Below are 26,775 nucleotides of genomic sequence, written 5' to 3'. Positions count from 1 at the left end.
CATAAAGTCATTTGAACTCCAGTCTGCCCTTCTTCAAAGCGCCCTGGACTCCGGAGCCTTCCTTGGTGTGATGGGATAAAATTTAGAGGTAACAACTGTGCTTCCCAGACTCTCCTACCTTGGCTTCTGGTGGAATGTTCTGCCCTTCTGTGGCAAAGTAGGAAAGGCAAGGACTGGCAGGTGTTCCTCTTTCTCCCTTTATTCCTCCCTTATTTAATTAGTTGCCTAAGCTTGGACTCATTTCAGTCCTTCCGTCTCATCACCCGCACTTCTGTGCTCTAAATAAAATGGTCCAGTGGCGTGGCGATATTTACTGTTGCTGTTCACTTAGGTTTCTGTAGCAGAACCATATTTTAGACACAATGTATTAGTTATGCTTACGAGAATGTATTATACCTACATTAGCCATGGTGTACTAAGTTAATGAACTGTAGAGACAAAGAATCACTGGCATAAGTTGTGGAGTGAATCTAGTTCCATGCATTGCCCTGGCTGTCAGATTTTCCTGAACTTATTTTGATAATTCCTGGGTCATTCCCCAAACCACTAAACATTTACTGTCATTCCATTATTTTTTCCCCTAAATGCTTAATTCATTGGCTCCAAGTTTAGATTTTCTTGATTGAACGAAAAGCCCAAGGTTGCTTGCCTCCTCTGCAAGCTTCTTAACAAACAAATGCCACCAAGACCACTCCGATTCCTAGGCCCTATTGTGCCAATTTTCCATCAGACAGCTTATGCAAAACCCTTGAAAATTCTAGAATTAACAACACGTAGACCAGCAAGTCCACTGTAACACAGCCAGGTCTTCTAGGAAACAGAATTTGTTAGCTTTATTGTTTGAAATACAAAATAATCACAGCTCGTGCTGCTACCTGGCATTGTCCATCCATCTTTCATTGGTGACAGAGGCCTAGTGAATGAATCAGCTTTTCAGGGCTTGTCATGAATTTAGTGTTCTTCTTCTTCAACCAGTTTTGATCCTTGTCTGCAATCTCGGAAAAGTTAGGAAATGTGTCTCGTCATTTAAGAACATTATCTCTATTTCTTTTTTCTCCCCCCCCCCTTTTTTTTTAACTTTAGGCCTAACTCCACCTACAACTCCTCCTCATAAAGCCAACCAGGATAACCCTTTCAGGGCTTCTCCAAAGCTGAAGTCCTCCTGCAAGACTGTGGTGCCACCGCCATCAAAGAAGCCCCGGCACAGTGAGTCTTCTGGTGTCCCAGTTAATAACTCCACCAAGAAGGGGCCCGAGCAATCCGAGCTGTATGCACAACTCAGCAAGTCCTCGGTGCTCGGAAGTGGACAAGAGGAGAGAAAGACTAAGCGGCCCAGCCTACGGCTGTTTGGTGACCATGACTATTGTCAGTCCATTAATTCCAAAACGGAAATAATTATTAATATTTCACAAGAGCTCCAAGACTCTAGACAACTAGACTATAAAGATGCCTCTTCTGCCTGGCAGGGGCAGATTTGTTCTTCCACAGATTCAGACCAGTGCTACCTGAGAGAGACTTTGGAGGCCAACAAGCAGCCTTCTCCTTGCAGCACCAGAAAACAGCTCCAGGACCAGGAAATCCGAGCCGAGCTGAACAAGCACTTCGGTCATCCCAGTCAAGCTGTTTTTGATGATGAATCAGACAAGACCAGTGAATTGAGGGACAGTGATTTCAGTAATGAACAATTCTCCAAACTACCTATGTTTATAAATTCAGGACTAGCCATGAATGGCCTGTTTGATGACAGCGAAGATGAAAGTGATAAACTGAGCTACCCTTGGGATGGCACGCAATCCTACTCATTGTTTGATGTGTCGCCTTCCTGCTCTTCCTTTAACTCTCCGTGTAGAGATTCTGTGTCGTCATCCAAATCCTTATTTTCTCAAAGACCCCAAAGGATGCGCTCTCGTTCAAGGTCCTTTTCTCGGCACAGGTCGTGTTCCCGATCGCCATATTCCAGATCAAGGTCAAGGTCCCCAGGCAGTAGATCTTCTTCAAGGTAACCCCTGGCAAAACCAACTCAGTGCCTAAGGTGTTTCCCCGAAACTCAAAGAAAGTATTCAAACTCATAGCCAACCCACATTTACCACTGTACAGCCAGAGCTAACAGGCACTGTGCATTCCTTTCTCTCCCAGTTATCTTAAGTGACTCAGCCTTGATCACAGTGCCTTGAACTAGTTAGATCAAAAAGAGCAATTTGTAAGAAACTTGCTCGTCTAAATTTTTCCATTACCTGTAGAGCTGCCTTGCACCAGGATAGTTGAGATCCCTGCAAGATAAAGCTGACAGTGTACAAGACCTGGAGTTAGCTGTTAACATCAATAAGAGACATGCAGAGAGAACACATCACTTTCGGGCGCGGAGCTGACTTGCTGATCACAAACTGTCTCCGGAAAATCTCACTAGCAGCTAGGAAGGGAAAGCCAGTTTATGTAGTAGAGTATCCCGGAAGGTGTCCAGTAGTGCTGATAAACCCAGAGTAAGTGGCAGTTGTGAATGTCCATTTGGTTTTGTCTTCTCTCTCAGATCCTGCTACTACTATGAATCAAGCTTCTACAGACATCGCATGCACCGAAACTCGCCTTTGTATGTGAGATCACGTTCAAGATCGCCCTACAGCCGTAGGCCCAGGTAATGAGCCTCTCCTTTGCCTCTGGCTCCTTGTACCCTTTCCTTTAGATGACAAGAGAGCATCTAAATCCCTTCTTTCCTCCCCAACTTCTGATTTATTTTGCTTGTACAAATGGAGGTGGCTGATTTAATGATGAAGTCGTGTTTCTCAGGTATGACAGCTACGAGGCGTATCAGCACGAAAGGCTGAAGAGGGAAGAATACCGGAAAGAATATGAGAAGCGGGAATCAGAAAGGGCCAAACAGAGGGAGAGACAGAGGCAGAAAGCAATTGTAAGCAGCACGGAGCTCACTTTCTCTTTAAAGGAGGGTTATTTTATTTTTTCTGTGTGCTTTTTCTATTTCTTTCTTCTTCTTTTTTTTTTTTTTTTTTTTTTTGGTAGATTAGAAAATAAACTAAAGCTAAGGCTTTGTTAAAATAGGCAATATTCAGCCTTTTGACTTTAAAATATCAATGAGTTTTCAGTCCCTCTGAACACAGTTTATTGGAAAAAAATGTTAAGTCAGTGCATTTCTGATTATAGTTGCATTTTGAAGTTCATTACTGTTTCCAAGTCTTGCTTTGAAAAATGAAGAGAATACAGATTTATTCAGCTGGATAATGGTTTTCTCTGGACAGAGGGCGAGTTTTGCTCCACTTCTGGTTGCTTGTTTTTCTGGCTGGATGAGGAGGAGATACTGCTGTTTGGTTTCAGCTTTCATCTTTTTGACAGACTTGGGGATTGTGTTGTCCATGAAGAGTCCGGGTTTCTGTTAGATTTAAATTTAAAGTAGGTCGTAGAGGAAGATTTGCTAAGAAAGTCACCATTTCTTACTGATGATGGAGTCAACACCTATGTAGGCGGTGACGCATCTGCATTTCTTAGGAGTTACTTCTCAGTAACTCATTATTGACTGTAATACCATTTACTCCGGGGTGTTATGATCACTTGACATATAGACAGTGCTGATCTTTCTGTGTAAAGATCCAGTTGTATGGAACTTGTTTGTTCTTTAAAAGTCGATACTCTTTTTAGCGCTAATAAGTAGACTTTAACCCAGCTCCCCACTGCTGCTTATCCAACTAGACCTTGGGTGACAACAATGAGATGCTGTCAACATTCAGTACAGGCCCATAGTAGACATTCGTAATCAATCACAGAACTCTGCCCTTCTCCGTCTCATGGAGCCTTAGGGCCTTGCTCAATATGGCGCTCCAGGGAGCCAGGGCTAATCAATCAGATATGGCATTTCTTTGGTTCATTGCACCTGCTGTCTATCTATGCTAGATGCTAAGTGTCAGTTCAGTAAAATGTAGCATTTTCCATAACTGGCATATGAGCTAACTTGAGCCTTAGGGAAATTATTTTTTCACTATAAAGAGTGGATATCTATAGTGCCTTTAAAGAAACACACCAACATCAACAAAATTTTGAAAAGCAGCTGACTAATGGAGTAAAAAATCATGCATTAGCTATGTTACCAGCTGGAGGAAAAAGGTTAAATTAGTGGTTTGTTAATCACAGGCACTCAAAGGAAAAAGAAGGGAGATGTAACTGAATGGCTCCGTTGAAGTTCTGGAATGTTTGGTGCCACTTAATTTTCTCTAAGACTGAATCAAAGGCCTTTGTGCAAATTACAACAATTTCCTCATTTTTCTCAATTTCAAATGAGCTGTATTGTTAATATTTAGTTAAATGACACAAGGATTGATGAAAATTAAAAATTCAATTTTTCTAATATTGCTGCATTTAGTGGTCTATTCAATAATTATAACTCACATTTATATAATGCTACATAGTTTACCAAGCTTCTTAAAATGGCACACTATTGCTAATTATTACAAAAGGAAAGCATGTTAAGCAGGTATATAAGAAATTATTTAAATATTTGCAAATTCATATGTTATAAAATTCTTGATCCCCTCCCAAATAAGACATTAAGGACAGAAATGAATAGTTTCATCATACATTTGCTCATTTCAGCAAAAGAACACAATTCTAACCAAGCTAGGTTAACTCTTTAATTGTGATAATGTAAATAAATGACACGTGTTTGGGTTTTTTTGCTCCAAATGGTAATTTAGTGCCATGGTAAAGAAAGGAAAGGAGACGTCTTGTTACTTTGGCTCTTTCTGAATGGCCCAGATGGGGTCATTGGTCTAGGTGACCCAAAAGTGTTCTTGAGGCCACCAGTAAATACCACTCTGCCTTCTTCTTGAGTTTCAAATATTGACTAATTCTTTAGTTAACTCTTTGAGAAGGACAATCTTTATCACTTTTCTTGAAAGGAAAACTTTTAGTAATACTAATGTCAATGTGGCTTATGTTATATTTTTATACATTAACTAAGGACCGGTAAGTATTTTATCCTTGGGGATTGCTTTAGGCTTTGGTTTTTAAATTCAGTTCTAAACAATTTAAGCCACAGACTGTTTACTAACACAGTGATAGATGGATACTAAGCTCTCAGTAAAGAACCAGGACTTTCCTTTGAACCATTTCCTTCCTGGTCACTTAACACAAATGAAAACTCCTAACTCTTTCTGTGATACACATTTGTCAGGTGATTGGCATCTAAGATTAGGTAAGGCCTGGTTTCCAGGTTCAGAGAGCCTTGAGTGTACTGATAGATAAAGATGTATAAAGATGCAATGCAGTGTGAAATCTGGACTGTCAGTGGGTCCATCTCTAGCACTGTGGTGCAAATGGACAGGCCTCTGGGCCTGTGCATGAGAAGGGCATCCCCAGTGAGGCTAAGAATCATCAGCGCTGAAAAGGCAGGCAGAGCAAAGATTTTTCACACTGGCAGTGTCTCATATTGTAACCATTAACCACATGGCTAGTTTGGTTACATAGAGTTAAGATAACAGTCTGTGACTGAGGTTTTAAAACTTGGTATAAAAAATAGTGAAAGGTATGTAGTTAGTATTTTTATATGAATCAATTTGATGTGATATTTGAGATAAATTGAGCTAAATAAATTACATTAGTATTAAATTTTCAGTTTTTGTTTTACTTATTTAAATATGGCTCTTAGGAATTTTAAAATTATATATGTTGTATTATAATTTTACTCAATATTTCTGTTTTAGGCAAAAGCTAGACAGCTTGTTTCAGGAACATAGTTCAATGTATTGGGAGACTACTGTGTATTTCACTACAACCCTAAGGCAGGAGGAAGGTTAAGAAATAAGTCAAGAGTGGTGAGTGGAAGGCTTATTCTTAAGGGTACTCTCTCATGCTAAGGACTTTGAAATCTACTTTAAAGACAGACTGAAACTGTTTAATGAATTTAAGCCATAGGAGGACTTTTGATTAAATTCCTTTCTCCAAATGGTCTGTTTTCTAGCACCATATTGCATGGGCAAAAGATATTTTTGTGGACTTAAGCAAAGAGATGCATGCAATGATTTTTTTTAACTTATTGACTAAATTTGTTTAAAAATTCATTCTAAAACAGCTAAGGGAACTAGCACATACCACTGTAGTAGACTGGGTGGGTACTTTCATTCAGTTTTTGAGACAGCTGTGAAGTGAGCAACAAGAAGTTTATTACAGTTAAAATATTTTGAATGTGATGTTAGATTAACTATTGATCCAGCAGCCCCATACTTAGGAATTTCAAGAGTCCACAAGAAAATGTCTTAAAAAGCATTTATGATATAATCATTCATATTTGACAAAATTAGACTTTTCTATATGTTTTATGGGTTCTGTTGTATTTATTTGAGTTTTATAAGAGAAAAGGAGTATAGGAAGTCTATCAGTATTTCATTGTTTTGGTATCTAGAAGTCTTAATAGACCCCTAATGTGAGCATACCAAATCAGAAAGCTAAAAGAATATTAATAATTAGTAGTTACTAAAAACATCATAGATTATGATAGAATATCACCATTGTTTCAACACTATTTTCATACAAACCTTTTTCTTAAAAACTAATTTGCTCTGTCTTGAAACTTGAAATAACTCAGATTACAACAGGACTCTGCAGAATTCAGTACTCAGTGTTGAAACTGTCACTGCTTTAGTTCCTTGTTGAATTTTAAGTCCAACTCCATTTGCAATCTGCACAGTTTCCTGCCAGAAAACATGATAATGGGATGTTAATTTAAAGGACAAATTCAGACATTATTATATGGCTCAGTGCTTAAAACCAAACCCAGATGTGCACGGGCAGTGACGATGCCATTTCATTGTTCTTCTTTGCTGGTCAGTATGCAGCCAGGAGCCATGAGCAGTATATTATCGCTGCTGCTGCTGTGCTGCTTCTAAATGAAACCAAAAGTTACATGATTTTTCAGTTATTCTTTTGGAAACAATAAATTAGCCAAATCAGTTTTCTATTCAAGCTTTTCTTTTTGTATTGCTGGGGTATTCAGAACTCTTAAAAGAAATATTTCATGTGGGTGAGTATAGGTTATATAAGGATTTTAAATTGAGTATTTGGAAATTTTCAGCTTCATGGCAAGATGAATAAGTTCTAGAGATCAGTGAGCAGCATCATCCCTATAGTTATATATGGCAGTGGATACTTTGAATTACATGAAAAGGACAGATCTTATGTTTAGTGTTCTTGTTGCTAGACAGAGAGGAAGACGGGAAGTGGAATGAAAAGGGAAGGGGATAAAGGAGGGGAGACAGACAGAGAGAGAGAGTGAAACAGCAGAGAGAGACCATGACAGGCAGAAGGACAGAGACAGAGAAATAAAACTCAACACGAGAAAAGTTTTGCAGATGACAGACACAGATTTAGTGCCGTTATTACAGTGATGGAATGGTGGATGTGTACAGAGCTTTTTAAAAGGAAATCATATTTTCAAGCTATGGCTTTCATGCTTCTGACTTGCCAGTATATTACCTTGCATCTTGGCTTTTCCCTGTGTGTTCCCTCTAAGTAGACTAGTCGGAATTTATTAACATTAGCCTTAGCAGCTAAGCAGGAAGATTCCTGGGTCATACTTACCTGTGGGTAACTTTGTAAAACTGAACGCTATAAATTTGTTTGTTCCTTAAGAATTTCCCCTAGTAGCAGACACTTATTGAATGTCTCCTGAATTGAGCTTAATCAATATGAAGAGCAAGGAGGAAAAAATACTTTTGAAGCATCTTTTAGAATTTTGGTGTTTCTGTCCATTCCTATCTCCCCGTACTCATCTAACCCTTCCTTTTTCTGTTAACGTAAGACTGTCTAGTGGTACCATCTATTGTCCAGGATATTCAGAGTATGTTGGATCATTTTTTTTTCTTGTGATGATTGAACCCAGAGCCTTGTGCACACTGAGCATATGCTTTTCTATGAAGCTATGCTACCAGCCTGTCTTGAGAATTTTTGAGGAAGTAACATTGCTACTAATATGGAAATTAATACAAATCTTTCACTGTCAAGGTTGACATATAGCTTACTTAGCACAGAATAAAGAGTTTTCATATTATTCTGACTTATTAATGCAGCATAAAATTTCTGGGAACCAAAATTTATACCAAGCTCTTCTTTGTTGGTACATCGCATAATAGCACATTTTAGTGTGATAATCCACTAAAAATCATCGAACGTAGTACTTGGCCTATGTAAAGTTCATTAAATGTTAATCTCCCTACTGCTTTCTGTCTTTTCTTAATCAAAGCCTTTTGCTAAAAGTAGCTTATTATTTGATGAGAAACAACCATTGTTTGTTTTCCCCAGCTAACTGGAGGCTCTATGTTCTTTTAGATAAAGATTTTGGTAGTGCAAAGTCAGTTGATTCACTGAGGTTTCTTCCCCCTTATTTATCTCCTGTGTTTTGGTATAATGAGGATTTACTGTAGCTGTTAATACTACATAAATCTTCAATTTTATTATCCAACCTATCAGCAAACTAGCTTTTGTGAAAATTGAAGCTAAAAGTTATTTGATGAATGTTCCATCCCCCTCAATAGTGAAAACTGGTCTAAAAATCATTTTTCAAGGAGCTTTTTCCAAAGGTTTCAAGTTCCTTCAAGCCTTTAAGAAGTTGGCAATATTATTAAGCATTTTGATTTCTTTCCCTTTCATCTCCTGTTTAGAAATTAATGTCTTGAAAAATTGGCTGCAAATGTTAAGGTTTTTTAAAGATATGAAATCTATTCATCTGTCTAATGCAACTGCAACATGTTAAAAAGAATTGGTTCTTTGCAAGACATCTTGGCCAATCTTGGAAAGCTTTTTGTCTTTCCCTTCTAGAACTTCAGATGCCTTCTATTTTCATTTTTAGCACTTGGAAAACAAAACACTTCAATAATTTTCTCAAATGAGAATTTCATCATGCATTCAATCTCTGTTCTTTGTAAGGTAACAAGACATGGCCCCCTTCCTGTGCTTTATAAAAAGAGATGGTAGACTGAAAGATAATTTAAGCAACTGTAGGACAATCCTTTGATTTCTTCTCTCTCTCTATTGTGTTTTCTTAGTACTGCAGAATGTATCAGTATTTGTTCTGAAAAGGTCCTCTAGCTAATCTCTTTTTTGTGTGGGATCATTGTTGAATACAACTTTATATAACACATCCCAATATGTCTGCATATGGGTGTACATATGGTCAATTTTAGCTTTCACTTCAAATTTCCTTGGGTACATAGGCTGTGCGTATTCCCATAATGGTAGCTGAACAATTTCTTTGCTATGGCTCAATTTCTTTCTCTACTCCATTTTCCTCTCCCTTGCCTCTATACAGTAGTAACTTTCCTAAAAGCCTCGTTAAAAAAAATCCATAACACCCATGTAAGCAGGTGCCAGGAAGTTTAAGTTTAGATAACAGTCCCATCACATTCGGCTGTTTGGCTGAAGCAGGCTGTGTAAATGGAATGGAATGTGGTGTTATGATTCCCTTGCTAATGCACGCAGCCGCTCCAGCACAAGCCTCACCATCCTTTTCTATTTGTTGACTGCCAGGATGTGTGGGTGCTCTGGACAATTACCTTCAATTGAGACATACAATCTACATGGAAGCCGATCAGGCAGCTTGATCTGTTTGTGCCACCTCATCTGGTCAGTGGTGTGGGCCCAGCAGCTATGGTCAGAGGAATTGTTTGACCAGAGGTTTCATGAGCAAGCTTTCTGATTTATAAAGGTGACTTTGGAGAGCGAGACCCTGCAAACATGCAGCTAGTCTATACTTGTCATGCTTAAACATCTAAATTCCCTTTGTTAATTTACTCAGCTGAGCTACTTGAGGAAGGGAACCTGGGGAAGAGTTTTCCTGTGATAATGCACGGGAGCCAACTTTGATTTTCTTTTGTGCTGGAGCAGCCTGAGGAGTAAGAGTCACACTTAGGCATCTTTGATATAATGAAGGAGGCAAGGAGATGTTAAAAATGATTCAATGATTTTATAGCAAATGCTCACTGAGATTCTGTTATGTTTCAGTTTTCTTTAAAATAGAATCATGAAAAGGAAAAAAAATAGTCTCCGCTTTCATGAAGCATTTATTGTACTGGCCAGGCAGACATAGAAAGATAAAGGAAGTATTAATTACTTAATTACAATTAGGCACAGAACTGACTAAGGAGAAACAGAGTTTTCTATAAGAGTAGCTAATAGGAAGTCTGACTTCAAGTGCCAGAAACAAAAGGATTACTGAGCTTAATGTAATTCCAGATGTGCATTGAGGCTTTGGGGAACACAGTATGGGGAGCCTCTTCCAGGTAGCAAAGGAATAGCATGTAGAAAGATCTTAAAAAGGAAGGAAGACAGTATTTGTTGGGGACTGATTAAAGCCCAGTGTGGCTGGAAAGTAGAGTCAAATAAAGACTGGGAGGTGGGAGAAAAAGACCATTATAGAGTCAGGGCCCGTTCATGTGGGCTGCACCCAGTCTGTCTCATTTATGATTTATGTGTTTCATTAGAAGATAAGAGAAGTCATTGAAATGTTTTAGATTGTAATTGGCAAACTTAGATTCCTGTTTCCTCAGCAAAGACTCTTCTGCCTACAGTGAAAGGACAGGTTAGAGGAGGTAAATCTTGGCTGCAGGGAGTCAGGTGACAAGACTGGTACACTTTTCCAGAAAGAAGTTGGCAGTTTGGCTTAGGGGAGAGAGAGAAAAGAGCTAAGTTAAGGAGAGATTAGGAGGCATAAATCAAGTGGACATAGTGACTGGATATGTAGAGAGGATACAGGGACAGGGCATGCAGATTTTTGTCTGGAAAAACTGGTCAGGTGGAGTCAACTTCCCCGACAGGAGAGTGAACATGGGAGAAAGGACCAGCTGGGCAGGGTGAAGCTGGAGAGTCTGGTTTGGTAGTGTCGGCCCATTTTGAGGTTCCTATGGGACAGCCAACCTAAGGGGGTAAGTCAAGGTGATTGTGTGTGACACTCAGAAGAGCTTCCTTTTCTGGCAGACTTAGAGACAGGGTTGTTGCATATGTTTGCATGTGGCCAGGCATGGCTGAACTCATGTCACAAGTGCATCCTGCGCACTTGCTCTTTGTGAACCATGGGTGTGTGAGCAGGGAAGACCTTCGCTAAATGCTATAGGACATCTTTTTGCATTAAGCCTAAATTAAGTTTTAGATCACAGCATGGAGAATCTCAATAAATTGAGGGCTGGATGGCTGAACCTTAGGTCTGTCTTTGTCTTTTCTGTGTGTCATTCTAGACTCTGCAACCTCAGGCTCATGTTTTCTTATTTATCCATATATACAGTAGTTGAGTTGGTAAGCACATTTTTTCCATCCACTCCTTGTGTTTTTATATAACCTTTTCTTAATTTTGAGAGCCTTTATCCTCTCTGCCTTTTCTTCTTAAATAAAAAACAATAATAATAATAAAATTAAAAATAACAGTAAGACTGCTTCGTATGCTAAGAATGTGCACCTGGTTTTTAAAACAGGAATCTGTCCCTGGGCTACAAAATAGTCTTCTCATATTTGTAAGTTATAAATTGCTGATGATTTTCAGATTATGATGATACTGACTTCACTTGTAAAAATTAGGCCACACCCCCTCTAGCCTGTTCCTAAAATAAAAGTAGATCTATTGGCAAAGTGAAATTTATAGCCTCTTTTATTTAGCTCTTATTCTTCAGAGACCCATGGCTTAAAATGGCCTATATTTTAAGACTACATTTCTCAAATTATTGTCTTTGGACCACCTGTGTCAGAATCACTGGGGTGTGCTTGTTAAAAATGAAGACTGTTGAACCTTGTCTTTCAATTCTTTTTTATTGTACAGCTAGGATAAACTCTAATAATTTTCCTTTTAAACAAGCACACCGAGTCCTTTCCAAGTATAGTAGAATTTAAAAACGTCTCTTTTAAGGATACCAAAAGTTGAGTGTCTCCGATTGGTACTGTGTGTGGATGAGACGTTAAATAGCTTTGAATACCAGGTCAGTGTCAGACCAGTTTTGAAGAGTGACATTAGAATCCCAAACATTCAAATATTTCATGCACAGTAGTTAAGATGCATAAGCTTCTTTTCCAACACGTAAGAGTTCCTGGAAAGGGAGATTAACTAGGAAAAGGAGAGCAAAGTAGTGGCACAGAGAAGGATGCCTAGGTGAGAAAGAAGAGGCGGAGGGTGGAATGTGTTTGAGGGGTGGTTTTCCTGGGGGCATCCTATGGAGTGCTCCCTTGGTGAGTTCCACTTACCCGTGCTTGTACCTTTCTGGATACTTCTAGAGCAGCACTTTCTTTTTATCTGCAGAACTAGCAGAAGTCTCTTCTTACTTCCCCCTAGGAAGAGCGCCGTGTGATTTACGTTGGTAAAATCAGACCTGACACAACACGGACAGAACTGAGGGACCGCTTTGAAGTTTTTGGTGAAATTGAGGAGTGCACAGTAAATCTGCGGGATGATGGGTGAGAATCTTCAAGATTATTTCTTGTTTAGAAGTTGACGTATGTAAAAAATTATGGCCCTGAGATTACTGGGATGGGAGTTGCCAATGTAAGTGCTTTGACAGATGACATGTTGAGTTCAGAACCTTATTTATTTTCTTTTATCCCTATTTATTAATCTTTCTAGTTGAGATTTCCTGTCCTAGAAATAAGTATTTAGCTGCTTGACAGGACAATCATACTGATAAATGAATGCAGTGGCTCAGACACTGGCAGCAGTGAAGTCTCCCAAAGTAGAAAGGGTTACAATCTTATATGTTAATGCACCTTCAACAGTCTGATTTTCCTTTGTCCACTGCAGAGACAGCTATGGTTTCATCACCTACCGTTACACCTGTGATGCTTTCGCTGCTCTTGAAAATGGATATACTTTGCGCAGGTCAAACGAAACCGACTTCGAGCTGTACTTTTGTGGACGCAAGCAATTTTTCAAGTCTAACTATGCAGACCTAGGTATGGATTTCATTGTACATAGAATGAGGAATTCATAATGTAGAGCCCCAAATGGCAGCAAACATACTCTGTAAGCACCTAGGATTGAACCACCATTTCATTTACTGGAGAGAACACTTGAACACAGATACTTCTTTAAATGTATGGGACAGTTGCAAAGGGAAGTAGTTTAGGTCTTAGCAATAAACCACATAATTAACTCCTTCTGGTTATATAGGTACTGATATTCCACTCTGTGTGTGTGTGTGTGTGTGTGTGTGTGGTGGTGTGTTTTGCATGTGTTGTGTTGTTTGTATGTGTGCATGGTGCACTGTGTTTATCTACATGGATTTAAGTTTATCTGCATAAGGTTAGGTTTTTGTCTATGTGTTTGTAATCTTTTTTTGCCCTCCATGCCTGTCTTGAATCCTGTCATATAAATTATCATTGCTTTATGTAAATATGCAAAGGTCTTATTCTGTTTTATTGTTTCAAAATATTACAATTTTCTATGAAACATAACTTTCAGGGAGAAAGCAAACCTTTTTATTCTAACTCACTCCATATTTACTTTCTTTAGAACCAAAAATCTACTATTTATTTTCTCCAGATTTTAGTCTCTGTGTAGGAGCTTTGCAAAGTTTTTCCTCACTTGATTACCAACATTAGCTTAGGAGGTAAATGTTAATATTGTCTTCTCCATTTCACAGATACTGAAAATAAAACATACATAAATATGTGTTTTGCATGTCAAAATGTTGTACAGACTCAAGAAATAAGATTTTGAAAATATAAACCAATATTATGAAAAAATGCAAAGTTACCTATCAATCTATTATCCAAAAGTAGCAATTATTACTAGGCGAATGATTGTCTTTTATCTGGGAATACCTAGTTTCTTATACTTGAGATCATATATATATGAATATATTAAATTCTACCTTCATTAACAGTATTATATAAATCCACTTACTACTATGATACGCAGCATTAAAATAATTTGTCAATAGTTATTAATTCACTATATTTCATTGTTCCATTATGGCTATACATGTGTTATTTTTTTGCTTTTTAATATTATAAATAATGCTACAATAGACATCTTAATTTCCTCTCCAGTTTTAACTTTGTTCCTTCATATGTCATTCCTTATCTAATGCATATATTATAAGCCTTTTAATTCTTTGAGGAAGAAAAGAGAAAGGAAAGTAGCAAATGCCTTGTGCATATGACATAATTTTAAAATTAATTTATCATCATAATAAAATAAACCTATGCATCTATTCCTTAGCATCATTAGATATCTTTCTACAATTGCACTGGCATGGTGTGCAGGAAGAAATGAATACCAAATATGGGATTTCTTTTTTTCTCTTTTAACACAGTGGTGTCTTCCTGGAGTAATGATACAGGTGCTGTGCATTGTTCAGAGGGAATATGCTATAATTCACTTCACAAGCTAAACAGATAGTGTGAATCAGGGGAGAGGCAGCTGACTGTTGGAGAGATAGAGGCCTAGGGATGAAAATATAAAATGTGGCAAGTCATTTGTTCAAATGTTGGCTGATAAAAACGGTCAAGACAGATTGAAGCCTTGAGTTGATTTGACTTATTTTCTCCTATGAGGAAGGCCAGGGTATTTCTGCTCTCTCAAAACATCTAGAGTTTAAAATGAAGTTCCTAGAGGGGCCTACAGATCAAGATTCATCATTGTAGAGGGAGAATTGTGTAGTATTTCCAAATTGAACTGGCGCCTCCCTGAAATATTTCTATGAAGAACGTTCCCCTCTCATTATCTCTCTACTTGGCCAGTGGCAACAGAAACTTTGCCATTGCTAAAATCACTCTGTATTTTCTGAAAAGCATGCTTGGTGTGTATTGTGGTAGCATGGTTTTTTTCCAATTCCCCCAAGCTCTACAGCAGTGGGAAGAGGTTCTTTTTCTGTGTCCGATCATAGTGGAGTCAAAAAGAGCTCTGGCTGGGAATCCTGAGCACCTCATTGGTAACTTGGTTTTCACTGGTCTTGGACAAATAATTCAACTCCAGCAGCTTCTGAGGGTCCCTTTGGAAAAGGCCTTACAGTGTTATTGCAATTATTTGTGATGCTCTTAGCACAGTGACTGGCATAATATAGTGGTCAATAAATAGTAGCTGGGATTGTGATTGAAATATTAAGAATGAAAAATTGAAAACTTAGAGATGTTTTCAAGTAGAAGAATGAGCACCAGCAGGTAGCTTTGGATCTCAGTGGAATTATTGTGTCTTCCTTTTGTTCCTGAAAGGCAAGATCACCCACACGGCCTTAGTATTGTGAGCTTAGAAATATATTGGACCCTTGAAGAGAGTGGGAACTTAGTTGTATGTGAAGTGTGAAATAAAAATGATGTGATGCAGATTAATTTTACCAAAACATTTTAGACATTTGCCATTTTTTTGTTTCTCATTGCTCCTCTAAGTGAAATTAGTTCATGCATCCTATTTCTCAACTATTGAAAACAGCTAATGTTTGTGATACTATTATTAGAGGAAAATATAATGGTTTCACCTTGTACTCTTGAGCCAGTTTTATAAATAAGTTGAAAGTTTAATGTGACTTGATCAAGGTTACCAGGGTCAAGTAAGGATTTGAGATCAGGTTTACATGAATCTTTACTCTGTGTTTTTCTGTTTTCTCCTATAAACAAATGATCATTTTAAAAACTGACAAAAATGTTAAAGAGAAAAAAATAAACTCTACTAGAAATGTAGGATTGGAAAAGAAGATACATAAATATTATAAGATAAATATATTACATATTATAAATATATATAAAAATATAAAACATTTAAATATCTTCTATTAAAGACTAGTTTGAAATCAGGCTAATTCTATTATATAAAGTCAGATATAGATATAGATATAAATAAATAGATGCCTGCACCACCTATTAGTACATCACTCTCAGATCCCAGAAAAAATATTTTTAACAGTTTTATTTATTTATTTTATTGGTACTAGGGATCGAACTCATGACTACGAGCTTGCAAGGCAGGCGCTTATGCCACCTAGTTAAATCCCCAGCCCCTTTAACCACTGTTTTAATACTATGTGAGTGTTTGAGATTAATATATTCTTTTGAAAAACATTACTTTCAGTACATACTTTATGCCATGTATTTTTCCAGGTACTCGGAATATAATTGTGATGTGATTTGTTTCTATTAATATAGTATCATTATTTATAACTGTTTGTGAAAAATAATTAGTGGCTTTCAGGGTATTTGGATATTTTAATACATTCCAGCGTGTTAAGGGAGAGAATGTAGCAGAGTGAATATGATTATCTCAAAAACTGAATGTGACTATTTTCTATTACATGTAATAAACAAGATTCCCTGCATCATACAACATGGCAGTGTAAGTGAGTTCATAGCTTGTACTGTCTTATAGTTAACAAGCTCTTGGGAACCACTTATTGTATGGAAATCTTAGGACTTCACAATGGAAATGCAGAAACAATGAAATTATAAGTTTCACATAGAATAATTTAAAGTAAGAAAGTTTAATTATTTTCAATATTCCTTTTTAAGAAAAGGCATATGTACATGTTCTGGATGGTTCCATCCCAATCCACAATGCAAATGGAATTCTGATTTCAAAGTAATCTCTGACACTGTTCTAGACATTATTTATCTTTTGTCTCTGCAAAAAGTTTGGTTTGAACACCAGCTGCTCTGATGTCTTAGTAATATAAGCCTTCATTAGGCCATGAAGAGAAATGTAGACGTTAGAAACATTTAAGAGTTAACTGCTGAAGATAATTTTGAAGAAATCTTGGTTATTTTTTGTCTACATTTTAATGTCTGGAGAAAACCCTAATTGCTATTGTTCTTAGCTGGAAAACCCTGCTGGAAGAAAGTCAGTAGATCAGGATTGGTAGGAATGAAAGTAAAAAATAAACGAAGCACTTTCTTTGTCTTCATATCTAAGCAAAAGTTGATTTGAGAGTTGGGGGACAGAACACAAGTGGGCGCTGGACAGCGTGGAGCATTGCAGTATTTTCATTGTATGAATGATTGCGCTTCCTTTTTATCAGCTTGAACTTCTATCACCAAGCATCCCTGTTGTAACTTCCTCTGGGGAAACAAATGGGAAAGGTTATGTTTTGTTATAATTATCAATGCTTTGCAGAAATGTTTGTATTCCTTACAAGTAAATGTTTTCCAAAAAAATGTATGTATTGGCGAACGGCTTCTGATTTTATTTCTAAGCCACTCTTCCTCGCTTACAAGACCAGAAAGAAATATTTGCATTTCCGTAGATGTCAATGGACAAAAATTAGAAGTATCTAACCGAATTCAACTTTATATTCAATATTTCCAAAATACATCTATTTATGAATTAAGGGTCACTTAAAGTAGCATATGGAATTTAGATAACACAACTTGTACTAATTTAAAGTTCCAGGAAAGAGCATAGTTTTATTTACTAATGCATATTTATTCTCTCCTATTGTTGAGCAAAGAGGCTAAAAGTCCTCTCACAGAATAGGTGGAATTTCTCTAGAAATTCTAATCTGAGATGAGTTTACACCTGTTTTGCTGGGTGCTAGAAATATTGGGGTACATGGTGAGATTGGTTGGATGTCTGTTGTGTCTTAAAGGGCAGAAGCAGATAGGGAATTGAGAAATATTCTGGAGCAATTTTCTCTCTCCTCTTGACTGCCTTTCATGCTCTGTGAAGTTAACCCAACTGAATAGAAAGTTGCTCTGAGCTTTGGCTTGTGCTTCCATGTCTGGATTATGGAGGCACACTGAGCAAGTCACTTAGTATTGCCATAGTCAAACTTGTTTGCCTCAAAAAGAGGTAAAAGACTGTTTTTACTTGCCTCCCAGGAGTGTTTCCATCTAAAATGAGTCCACTGGTACCTGTCTTTCAAAGCTCAACCAGTCTTTCTTCTGCCTGTGTGTATGCAGTACCCAGGAAAATTTGGGCATTGTTTTTTAAAGGGTATTGATTGGATAAGCTACAGTTAAATCAGGGGATCTTGAGTTGGAGTGATTGTGCTAACAGCCACAAACACAGGTCCATCTAACCTGGTTTGGGTTTCTTTCAGATTCAAACTCAGATGACTTTGACCCTGCTTCCACCAAGAGCAAGTATGACTCTCTGGATTTTGATAGTTTACTGAAAGAAGCTCAGAGAAGCTTGCGCAGGTAACATGTTTCCTGGATAAGGATGGCAGAGAGATGGTGAATACCTCACGGACAGCGTGTCCTTCCTGGACAGACTATTGCAAGTCATACTTAGGAAGTTCTCTGACTTTACAATCTCTGTACAAAAACAAAACAACAACAATACAGCGATACAACAACAAACAACAACAACAACAACAATGGTTTACATGAACACAGCTGCTGAAGAGGCAAGAGACAGAGTGATATCCAGTAAGCACATGCTCATTCATGGGTGTCGGCTTTGCTTTCCCTGGAGTCTCTTGGTGACAGTGTGTGTGTGTGTGTGTGTGTGTGTGTGTGTGTATGTGTGTGTGAGGACTGGGGCCACCTGACCAGAGCGTGCAAGGGCAAACCGCTTCAAATGGCAGCAGTTCCACGAAGACACACTTACAACCTAGAACTTCAAAATGCTCAGATTCTATTCAAAAGGAAAAAACATATATGTATACAAATTGAAAAGGAAAGAAAACCTACTCACCAACCACACACCACCCTAAAATGACACCTGCTGATGTCTGGGCATCAGCCTCCTACTTTTTAAGAAAGTGCAAAATCAACTTGAAGCAAACTTTCTCTCTAACGTTAATGATTATCTGACAGCCCTGAAGAAACCACAGGTTCCATAGAAGCTCCCTCTATCTCTGTCTTGTCTCTGTCTTTCTCTTTCCTTCTCTGTCTCTGTCTCTCTGTCTCTGTCTCTGTCCCTCTCTGTCTCTGTTTCCCTCTCTCTCTCTCTCTCTCTCTCTCTCTCTCTCTCTCTCTCTCTCTTTCTTTTCTTTTTTGCCATGGAATCTGGGTGGGAGAGGATACTGCGAGCACCAAAATGCTAAACTTCCCTAACATTTTGAAGATTCTGTAGTTCATCCTTTGTCCTGACACCCATGTAAATGTCCAAAATGTTGACTTTCCACTGCAAATTTTAACAGCCTTGTCAATGGTCAAGCGTGCAGCTTGCTGGACAATTCTTTCTGAGGAGCGGACGCGGTGTTACATTGCTAATGAGAGTTGAGTAGAACTCTCCGGATGTGTTCGGATAGTGTAATTGCTACATTCTCTGATGTAGTTGAGTATTTACAGATGTTAAATGGAGTATTTTTATTTTATGTACATATGATACAACAATGTTCTTTTTTGTTACAGCTATGCACTGTAAATGCAGCCTTCTTTTCAAAACTGCTAAATTTTTCTTAATCAAGAATACTCAAATGTAATTATGAGGTGAAACAATTATTGTACACTAACATATTTAGAAGCTGAACTTACTGCTTATATATATTTGATTGTAAAAAAACAAAACAAAACAAAACAAAAGACCGTGTGTGTATCCGTTGAGTGCAACTACAACAAAATGATGCTTTACGCACATCCATTCTTCTTAGGTGAGCTTCGATCTAAGCATCTTGTCCGAAAATATCCTGGTCCCCTAAAGGTATTAACCACTTCTGCGATATTTTTCCACATTTTCTTGTTGCTTGTTTTTCTTTGAAGTTTTATACACTGGATTTGTTAGGGGAATGAAATTTTCTCATCTAAAATTTTTCTAGAAGATATCATGATTTTATGTAAAGTCTCTCAATGGGTAACCATTAAGAAATGTTTTTATTTTCTCTATCAACAGTAGTTTTGAAACTAGAGGTCAAAAAATCTTTTTAAAATGCTGTTTTGTTTTAATTTTTGTGATTTTAATTTGATACAAAGTGCTGAGGTAATAATTACAGTATGATTTTTACAATAATTAATGTGTGTCTGAAGACTATCTTTGAAGCCAGTATCTCCTTCCCTTGGCAGAGTATGATGATGGTATTTATCTGTATTTTTTACAGTTATGCATCCTGTATAAATACTGATATTTCATTCCTTTGTTTACTAAAGAGACATATTTATCAGTTGCAGATAGCCTATTTATTATAAATTATGAGATGATGAAAATAATAAAGCCAGTGGAGATTTTCTACCTAGGATGCATGGCGACTGTCAGGTTGGAGTGTAAGTTCTTCCTTTGGGAAACTCAGCTTTCGCAGAAGCAGTGTCCCTATTGCACTAGCATGGCCTCTGATGTGACCATGACGTTGTTCTTGATGACATTGCTTCTCCTAAATTCAATAAAAAAATAAAAAATAAAAAATAAAAAACTTCAGAAAAAAAAAAAAAAAAAAACTCCATTTTGAGCATCAGGATTTCATCTGAATGTGGAGTCCCGGGAATGGATTCACTAAAGTTCCAAGTGCGTATTCAAGTTACTCAATCGAGATTCGATTCCCGTTTGGCTTACATGACTTTTCCGGAAGACGTGATATACTTACTACTTAATTGTTCTTTTCCTTTCTCTCACCTAACATGATCTTGTCAAATCGGCTTCAGCCCACCCCCACCCCAGGCCAATGCAGCTAATTTTGAGAGCTGCATTCATGTATCACCAGCATATTGTGTTCTGAGTGAATCCACTGTCTGTCCTGTCGGATGCTTGCTTGAGTTTTTGGCTTCTTATTTCTAAGTAGATAGAAAGCAATAAAAATACTATGAAATAAAAGAACTTGTTCACAGGTTCTGCGTTACAACAGTAACACATCTTTAATCCGCCTAATTCTTGTTGTTCTGTAGGTTAAATGCAGGTATTTTAACTCTTTGTGAACGCCAAACTAAAGTTTACAGTCTTTCTTTCTGAATTTTGAGTATCTTCTGTTGTAGAATAATAAAGACTATTAAGAGCAATAAATTATTTTTAAGAAATCAATATTTATTAAATCCTATTATGTGTTCAAGGATCAGATGCATTCTCTATTTTGCCTTTAAATTTTTGTGATCCAATTTTAAATACATTCTCCTTTTAGCCCTGGATTGTTAACAGTGAAATACTTGGTTTCTTTTCTTACTTCTCAAAAGACAACACTACAGACTCCATGTTTCAGATTAATTTATCTCCCTGTGACCTAACAAATACTGTTATCATGAAGATAGGTTTCCACCATGAACTTCAAATCGCATCTAAAGTTAGTGACGCTTTTTGTATCTTATGCAGACACTGTGGGTAGCCCATCAAAATGTAAGCTGTGTTCCTGTTTTTCCTTTTTTTAAAAATTTTTTTTGGGAGTGAATATTTCAAATGAGCACATGCACCCCATCATCATTGGAGGCAAATTTCAGCATAGATCTGTAGGATTTTTTAGATGACCATGGGCCATTGCCTTCACGCTGTGGTAAGTACCACATCTACAATCTTGGTAATCGAATTGGTGCTTTAGAAATGTGGGTTTTTTAAAAAGAGATGTAGCAGAATAACTCTTCCAATACAACAAAATCAATTATTGCTAAATGACTCTGAGAACAACTGTTGGGCTGTCAACATTCAAAGTAGCAGAGAGGGAACTTTGCACTATTGGGGTATGATGTTTGGGTCAGTTGAAAAAAGGAAACCTTTTCATGCCTTTAGATGTGAGCTTACAGTAGGTAATGATTATGTGTCCTTTTTTGATGGCTGTAACGAGAACTTCAATCACTGTAGTCTAAGACCTGATCTATAGATGACCTAGAATAGCCATGTAATATAATGTGATGATTCTAAATTTGTACCTATGTGACAGACATTTTCAATAATGTGAACTGCTGATTTGATGGAGCTACTTTACGATTTGTAGGTGAAAGTGTAATACTGTTGGTTGAACTATGCTGAAGAGGGAAAGTGAGAGATTAGTTGAGCCCTTGCTGGGCTTTTTTTCCACCTGCCAATTCTACATGTATTGTTGTGGTTTTATTCATTGTATGAAAATTCCTGTGATTTTTTTTAAATGTGCAGTACACATCAGCCTCACTGAGCTAATAAAGGGAAACGAATGTTTCAAATCTACCTCTGCTTTTCTTATTTATCGTAACCAAACTGCTGGCCTAGTTCTCAGATCAGTACGTATCACTCCCTTATTACTAATTCCGTTCCTCTCTGCTCTTTCTCTCCCCTTTCCTCCTGCTTTTCCATATTCATGGATGCATTTCAGCTCCAAGGAAATATGCACCTCCCATGTCTTACTTGTCTTCTTTTAATCCATAAAGGCAGACATGGTGATTTCTATAATGAATGTTCAGAGGTGAAAAGAGACATGGGACTTTATCAACTGGATAAGCTCTATTTTTGTACTTAACTTCAGAAAATGTGTATTTGCAAGTAGAAGCTTTTGCCCCAGGGAGAAATCTGCTAAATATTCAGTGTAGGAGATGGACTGGATATTTCTCAAAGATGTGTAACAGGACATAGTCCCTGATCTTACGTAAGTCATCGGGTTACACACAGTGTGAGCTGATAGCTGTTGACGTGTCTCTGTCAGGTAGTCTATCGTGCCTAGTAGGTAGTGCTGATCTTAACCACAGAGAATGCATTATTAACACCGCTCTGTCTCACGGTTTCAGATGGTCTTTTCCACTCTCATTCAATTGTATTTCAAGATGCAGCATGAACCAGCCACTGGTGAAAGGTGACTAAATATATCAAGTCTCTCCCCCAAAATCTCCTGAAGTGAAAAGAATGTTTGTAAATATTAAAACTATGATAGCACTATTAATAGGGCATTTAAATCTGCTAAAAAAGCACTCCAGGTTGACTCTGTTTCTGTTTTATAGCAGTAATAAGATCTGCCAATTATTTTATTAATATAAAATGTATAGAAGTAGGATTTTGTCATGTACATAGTGCGTTCATATACAGCCGTGGGTGCTAAGATCCAGGGTCCAGTGGGTAAGATCCTAACTTGTTTTCCATTTTTGCTTAAATTGTGCAGAGTGTTTCTTGTCTTTGACTGGAAGAAGCAAGAATATTAGAATAATGCAAGTCTTCCATAAAGCGTTAACTTTTTACTCTAATCAGCCCTTTGAAGAAAAGGAGAAAGAAGTACAGAATGCTAACAGGCAGAAGTAACCACTGTTTTGACGCTGGGACACACCTAAGCGAAATAAAGGAGTCATTTCCTGTTGTTCTCTCAAATCGATTCCATGCTTGATATTATGATGTCAAAAATAACTTTTGAAACGCAAATTAGCTGAACACTGGACATGAATAGTTTATTTAAAAAGAACTTGTCTCATTTCAATGGTCCTCCGAACCCAATCTGTCTAAGCTATATATAATGTGGTATTGAATTGAAATTCTTTTTTTCAGCATTGCCAGCTTCTCTTTTTTTTTTTGGTAGGGTTATTTAGCTAATCATTAGATGTAATTTACAGCCCTAATAACATTATTATACTCATTTGACATTAGCGCTTGTAGATACACTGTTATAACTCAGTATTAATTATAGAATATTTTAACCAAAGCTTATTTTTTCAATGTTCATATTAATCTCATATTTTACAATTCTTGTTTTTTTTTTTCAAACACAGTGTACCCACTATAAATCAATCTTTGCACTTTATCCAACAGTAGCGACTAATAAAGAAGGTCACAACTCATTGAAGAGTTCCTTGGAGGTTTGTAACATCATGATTTAAATCTCAGAAAGATTTAATCAAAAGCTGAATTAATCCCTAGGGGAGAGAAGCTGGATGGATCCCATTGATGGACACAAAGCAGTCTGCTTCTTTTCACTTGTTTCTATTAACATTTTGGGAAAGAGGAACATAATTTTTCCGTGAATAGGAAAATACAATTTCCTTGGTGGGGGAAGGATAACATGTGATAACCTTCATGCCACGCTCTGTCTCTTCTATGGCTGATTTATCCTATTTTCTGTGCCTTATCTGTTTTTCTATTGCGTGGTCAAGTTAAATGTCCTCTACTCTCTGGTTCCCTCAATCTATTCCATGTGATTCCAGTAACTGTACAGAGTTCCCAAAGGTGCACTCCAGTCAAGCATGTGGAATGTGTGGGTCACATGGGCTGCTTTCCAGGTCTCTTCTGTGTAATCAGGTGACTGCCCGGGGCAAATTCTCCACATTCAAGGACATTGAGAACTTGCAGGAAGAAATGAACATAACATTCAGGTATTTCCAGGATTAGGATCTACTGAGAAGCTTATCACTGTTCCATGACTAGGATGCTCGCTACATCAGAGGCTGCCACCTTTACGCATGCCATTTTTCTGTCCGTAATTCCGTAGGAATGTCTCCGTATTCCTTTACAGCTCAACATGCATTGCTTTCCACCAGCTGATTTATAGATGGAGCAGAGTGGAATTAATTAGGTGAAAAAAAAGTGAGAGAACTTTTAGAGGAGAAAACCAAATGATCCTATAATATTTTCATGATTAAATTAAATGAACATAATTATACATGCACAAATGCACACTATGGTATTATAATCAAGAACCTTAAAATATTGTATTGTTTCAAATTTATGGATGTAGCCCTTATTGAAGGCAAGCATCTAGTGTGATACTTGAATTTGCATATTGACTATTTTCATATATTAATTTTGAGTAGGAAGTAGCTAAATTATTAGGAGTGATACAGAAAACTACTGTGCTTGTGCTGGTTTGTGAACATCGGGACCACTTAGCTACATTATCTTCTTTCCACATAGTTTTCTGTGATGGGTTTTCAACAAGATGACATCCAAGTGAAAGCTGAAATTAAATGGCAAGGAAAGAATGTTAAGTGGTAAAATCCTAAATAGCTTATTAGACTACTTAGTTGGAAGGAATTTATTTTTGCTGCTGTTAGGAACTCTATAGTAACCTTTCCTTTAACAATAGTAATTGATGGGAAAAAATAGCTGTAGTAATATAGTTACCACACAATACCCTCCGGCAAGCCATTTAAGGACATTCACAGGTACTTTCCTTTGATTTACATTAGTGTTGGTGAAAACTCTGTTCTGTCTTCATTGTACCATTGCCTGCTCATTTCATTTCCCACCAAGTCTCTTATTCTTATCATAGCTTCACAGTGCACTTAAAAGACTTAATTTTAAAAGACAATGAGGCTGTGCTTGTTTCAAGTTTAACCATCTATTGGGCTTTTAGCTTGATCACTGTGCGCTTAATTAAATGTGTGCTAATATTTCATAGTGCTTAGAGGTATTACCCTCTGTAAGCACTTCCACACTTGTTGGCAGAAGTAGGCATGCATTATCACACAATTATGATTAATTACCTGTATCTAGAGAAGAGTGAGTTAATGCACGGGTCACACACATACGCAAGTGAGATGCCTGTCTTTCCTTCATCTCAGGTAACTTCATGATCAAGTGTGATGAAAGCATGACCTGCTTCTCCTCCCTCGTCCGGAACATGGGAGGAGCAGCATGGCACTGACTCAGTACACTGTCTTTCCCTGGGTCAGCAGTCGAGCTGCTGTATAGACTGGCAAAAATGAACTTGTCAGAAAACAAAAACTGGAGTTCGTGCTCCTTTTTTCCTTTTTCTTTTCTTTTTTTTTTTTTTTTTTTTTTTTTTCGTGCTCAGCAACTGGAGTGTGGGAAGTACCTATGTACTGGACTGATGTTTCCCGATTTTCCAGTGGAAGGTGAGTTGGCGTAGAAAGGGAGTAACGGTGCACGTTGTGAATGAAATAATTTATAGACACAAGAGTTCATTTGTCACAGGGCGCTGAGGTCTCGTTGACTGATTGCAAACACTGCACTCTGTGGCTAGGAACATAGTAGAAAGCTGACCTGACCAACAGGGAAGAGATAAACAGAAGGTTAACCACACATATTTGAAGTTCAGATACAAAGCAAGGTGTAGGAAAGGATTCCTGTAGCCTCCTGCTCACCTTTTATGCCACTGCATTCCGTGGGATTATATAAACACAAGGTGCCTTGTGCAGGAAGAGCAGCAGAGTGGAGAAGAGGAGGATGAGTCCTGCAGGGTGTTGTCACGTGTGCGGTTGTGTCTATGACGGCTGGGGAGGAACTGGCTTTTCTGTCCTGGCTGTTGTTTAGACGGGTTGATTAGACTCTGGTTTATTGCCTCGCCCTGCTATGTTGATGGGAAACTCTTGGAATTTCAATAGCCGAGATTTTGGATAGAACTTTTAGCCTTCAATTTTGTGCAATATTGAAAAGCAGGTCCTCCAGGCATACAGTATAAAAGGATCTTCGTGTTCCAATTATATTTTTTCTTTTTCTAATTGACTTGATTTTACCATCTCAAAGCACCCATTTATAGCAAGGAAGCTTCACAGACGTTCAGCATTTTGAAAGTTAAACTTCAGATCCTTTAAAAGTCATATTTGCTGGATATCCTGGAGACATCTAAACTTAAAGACATCAGAAACAAAGCATTGTTTGCTTTTGTGGTCCTCTTAAAAACTTAGATTTATTAATTTCATTTGTAAAAGTAATCAGTTTAAGAGACTTCCTTTTTAGAATAAGCTCTTTCCCAGTTTTATCCAATCATCCTGTGTTTTAGAAATTTTGCTTTAAAATTGATAATCACAATTTTAGAAAATATATACATCTTGTTTCAGATGAGACAAACATGAAAAGCTGCTCTACAGTTTAAAATTGAACAGATTCTGTGTTATGAAAAATGACAATAGTGCTAATTGTGATCATGTATTACCTAACACTTAGTGTGGATTTAGCATCTGTTAGTCACTTTGCTTAAATGTTTACAAGCATTTTCTTAATTATCTTCTTAACGAAAGGATAAGGTAGAAATACAACTCTTCCCATTTTGTTCATAGGGAAATGGAATATATATATCCTCTGGGAATAAAATAATGATGTTTGGA

General features: G+C 37.4%; 1 protein-coding gene across 3 annotated transcripts in view; it reads left to right on the top strand.

Moving 5' to 3' along the window:
• The window catches only part of Ppargc1a (PPARG coactivator 1 alpha), a 615,371-nt gene extending 593,410 nt beyond the window's left edge, over positions 1-21,961 (top strand). For all 3 annotated transcript variants that reach the window (XM_063240656.1, XM_063240655.1, XM_003467408.5), the window contains 6 exons: positions 1,084-1,999; positions 2,528-2,632; positions 2,785-2,905; positions 12,308-12,429; positions 12,770-12,921; positions 17,997-21,961. In XM_063240656.1, the coding sequence (XP_063096726.1) occupies positions 1,084-1,999; positions 2,528-2,632; positions 2,785-2,905; positions 12,308-12,429; positions 12,770-12,921; positions 17,997-18,100 (1,520 nt within the window). In that variant the 3' untranslated portion in view covers positions 18,101-21,961. The remainder of the gene's footprint in view (positions 1-1,083; positions 2,000-2,527; positions 2,633-2,784; positions 2,906-12,307; positions 12,430-12,769; positions 12,922-17,996) is intronic.
• The last annotated feature ends 4,814 nt before the right edge of the window (positions 21,962-26,775 follow it).

The sequence above is a fragment of the Cavia porcellus genome, unplaced genomic scaffold (genome assembly GCF_034190915.1).
Source record: "Cavia porcellus strain 051 isolate PalLab524CR breed Dunkin Hartley unplaced genomic scaffold, mCavPor4.1 scaffold_30, whole genome shotgun sequence".
NCBI classification, from domain to species: Eukaryota; Metazoa; Chordata; class Mammalia; order Rodentia; family Caviidae; genus Cavia; species Cavia porcellus.
This window is presented reverse-complemented; position numbering and strand designations above follow the sequence as displayed.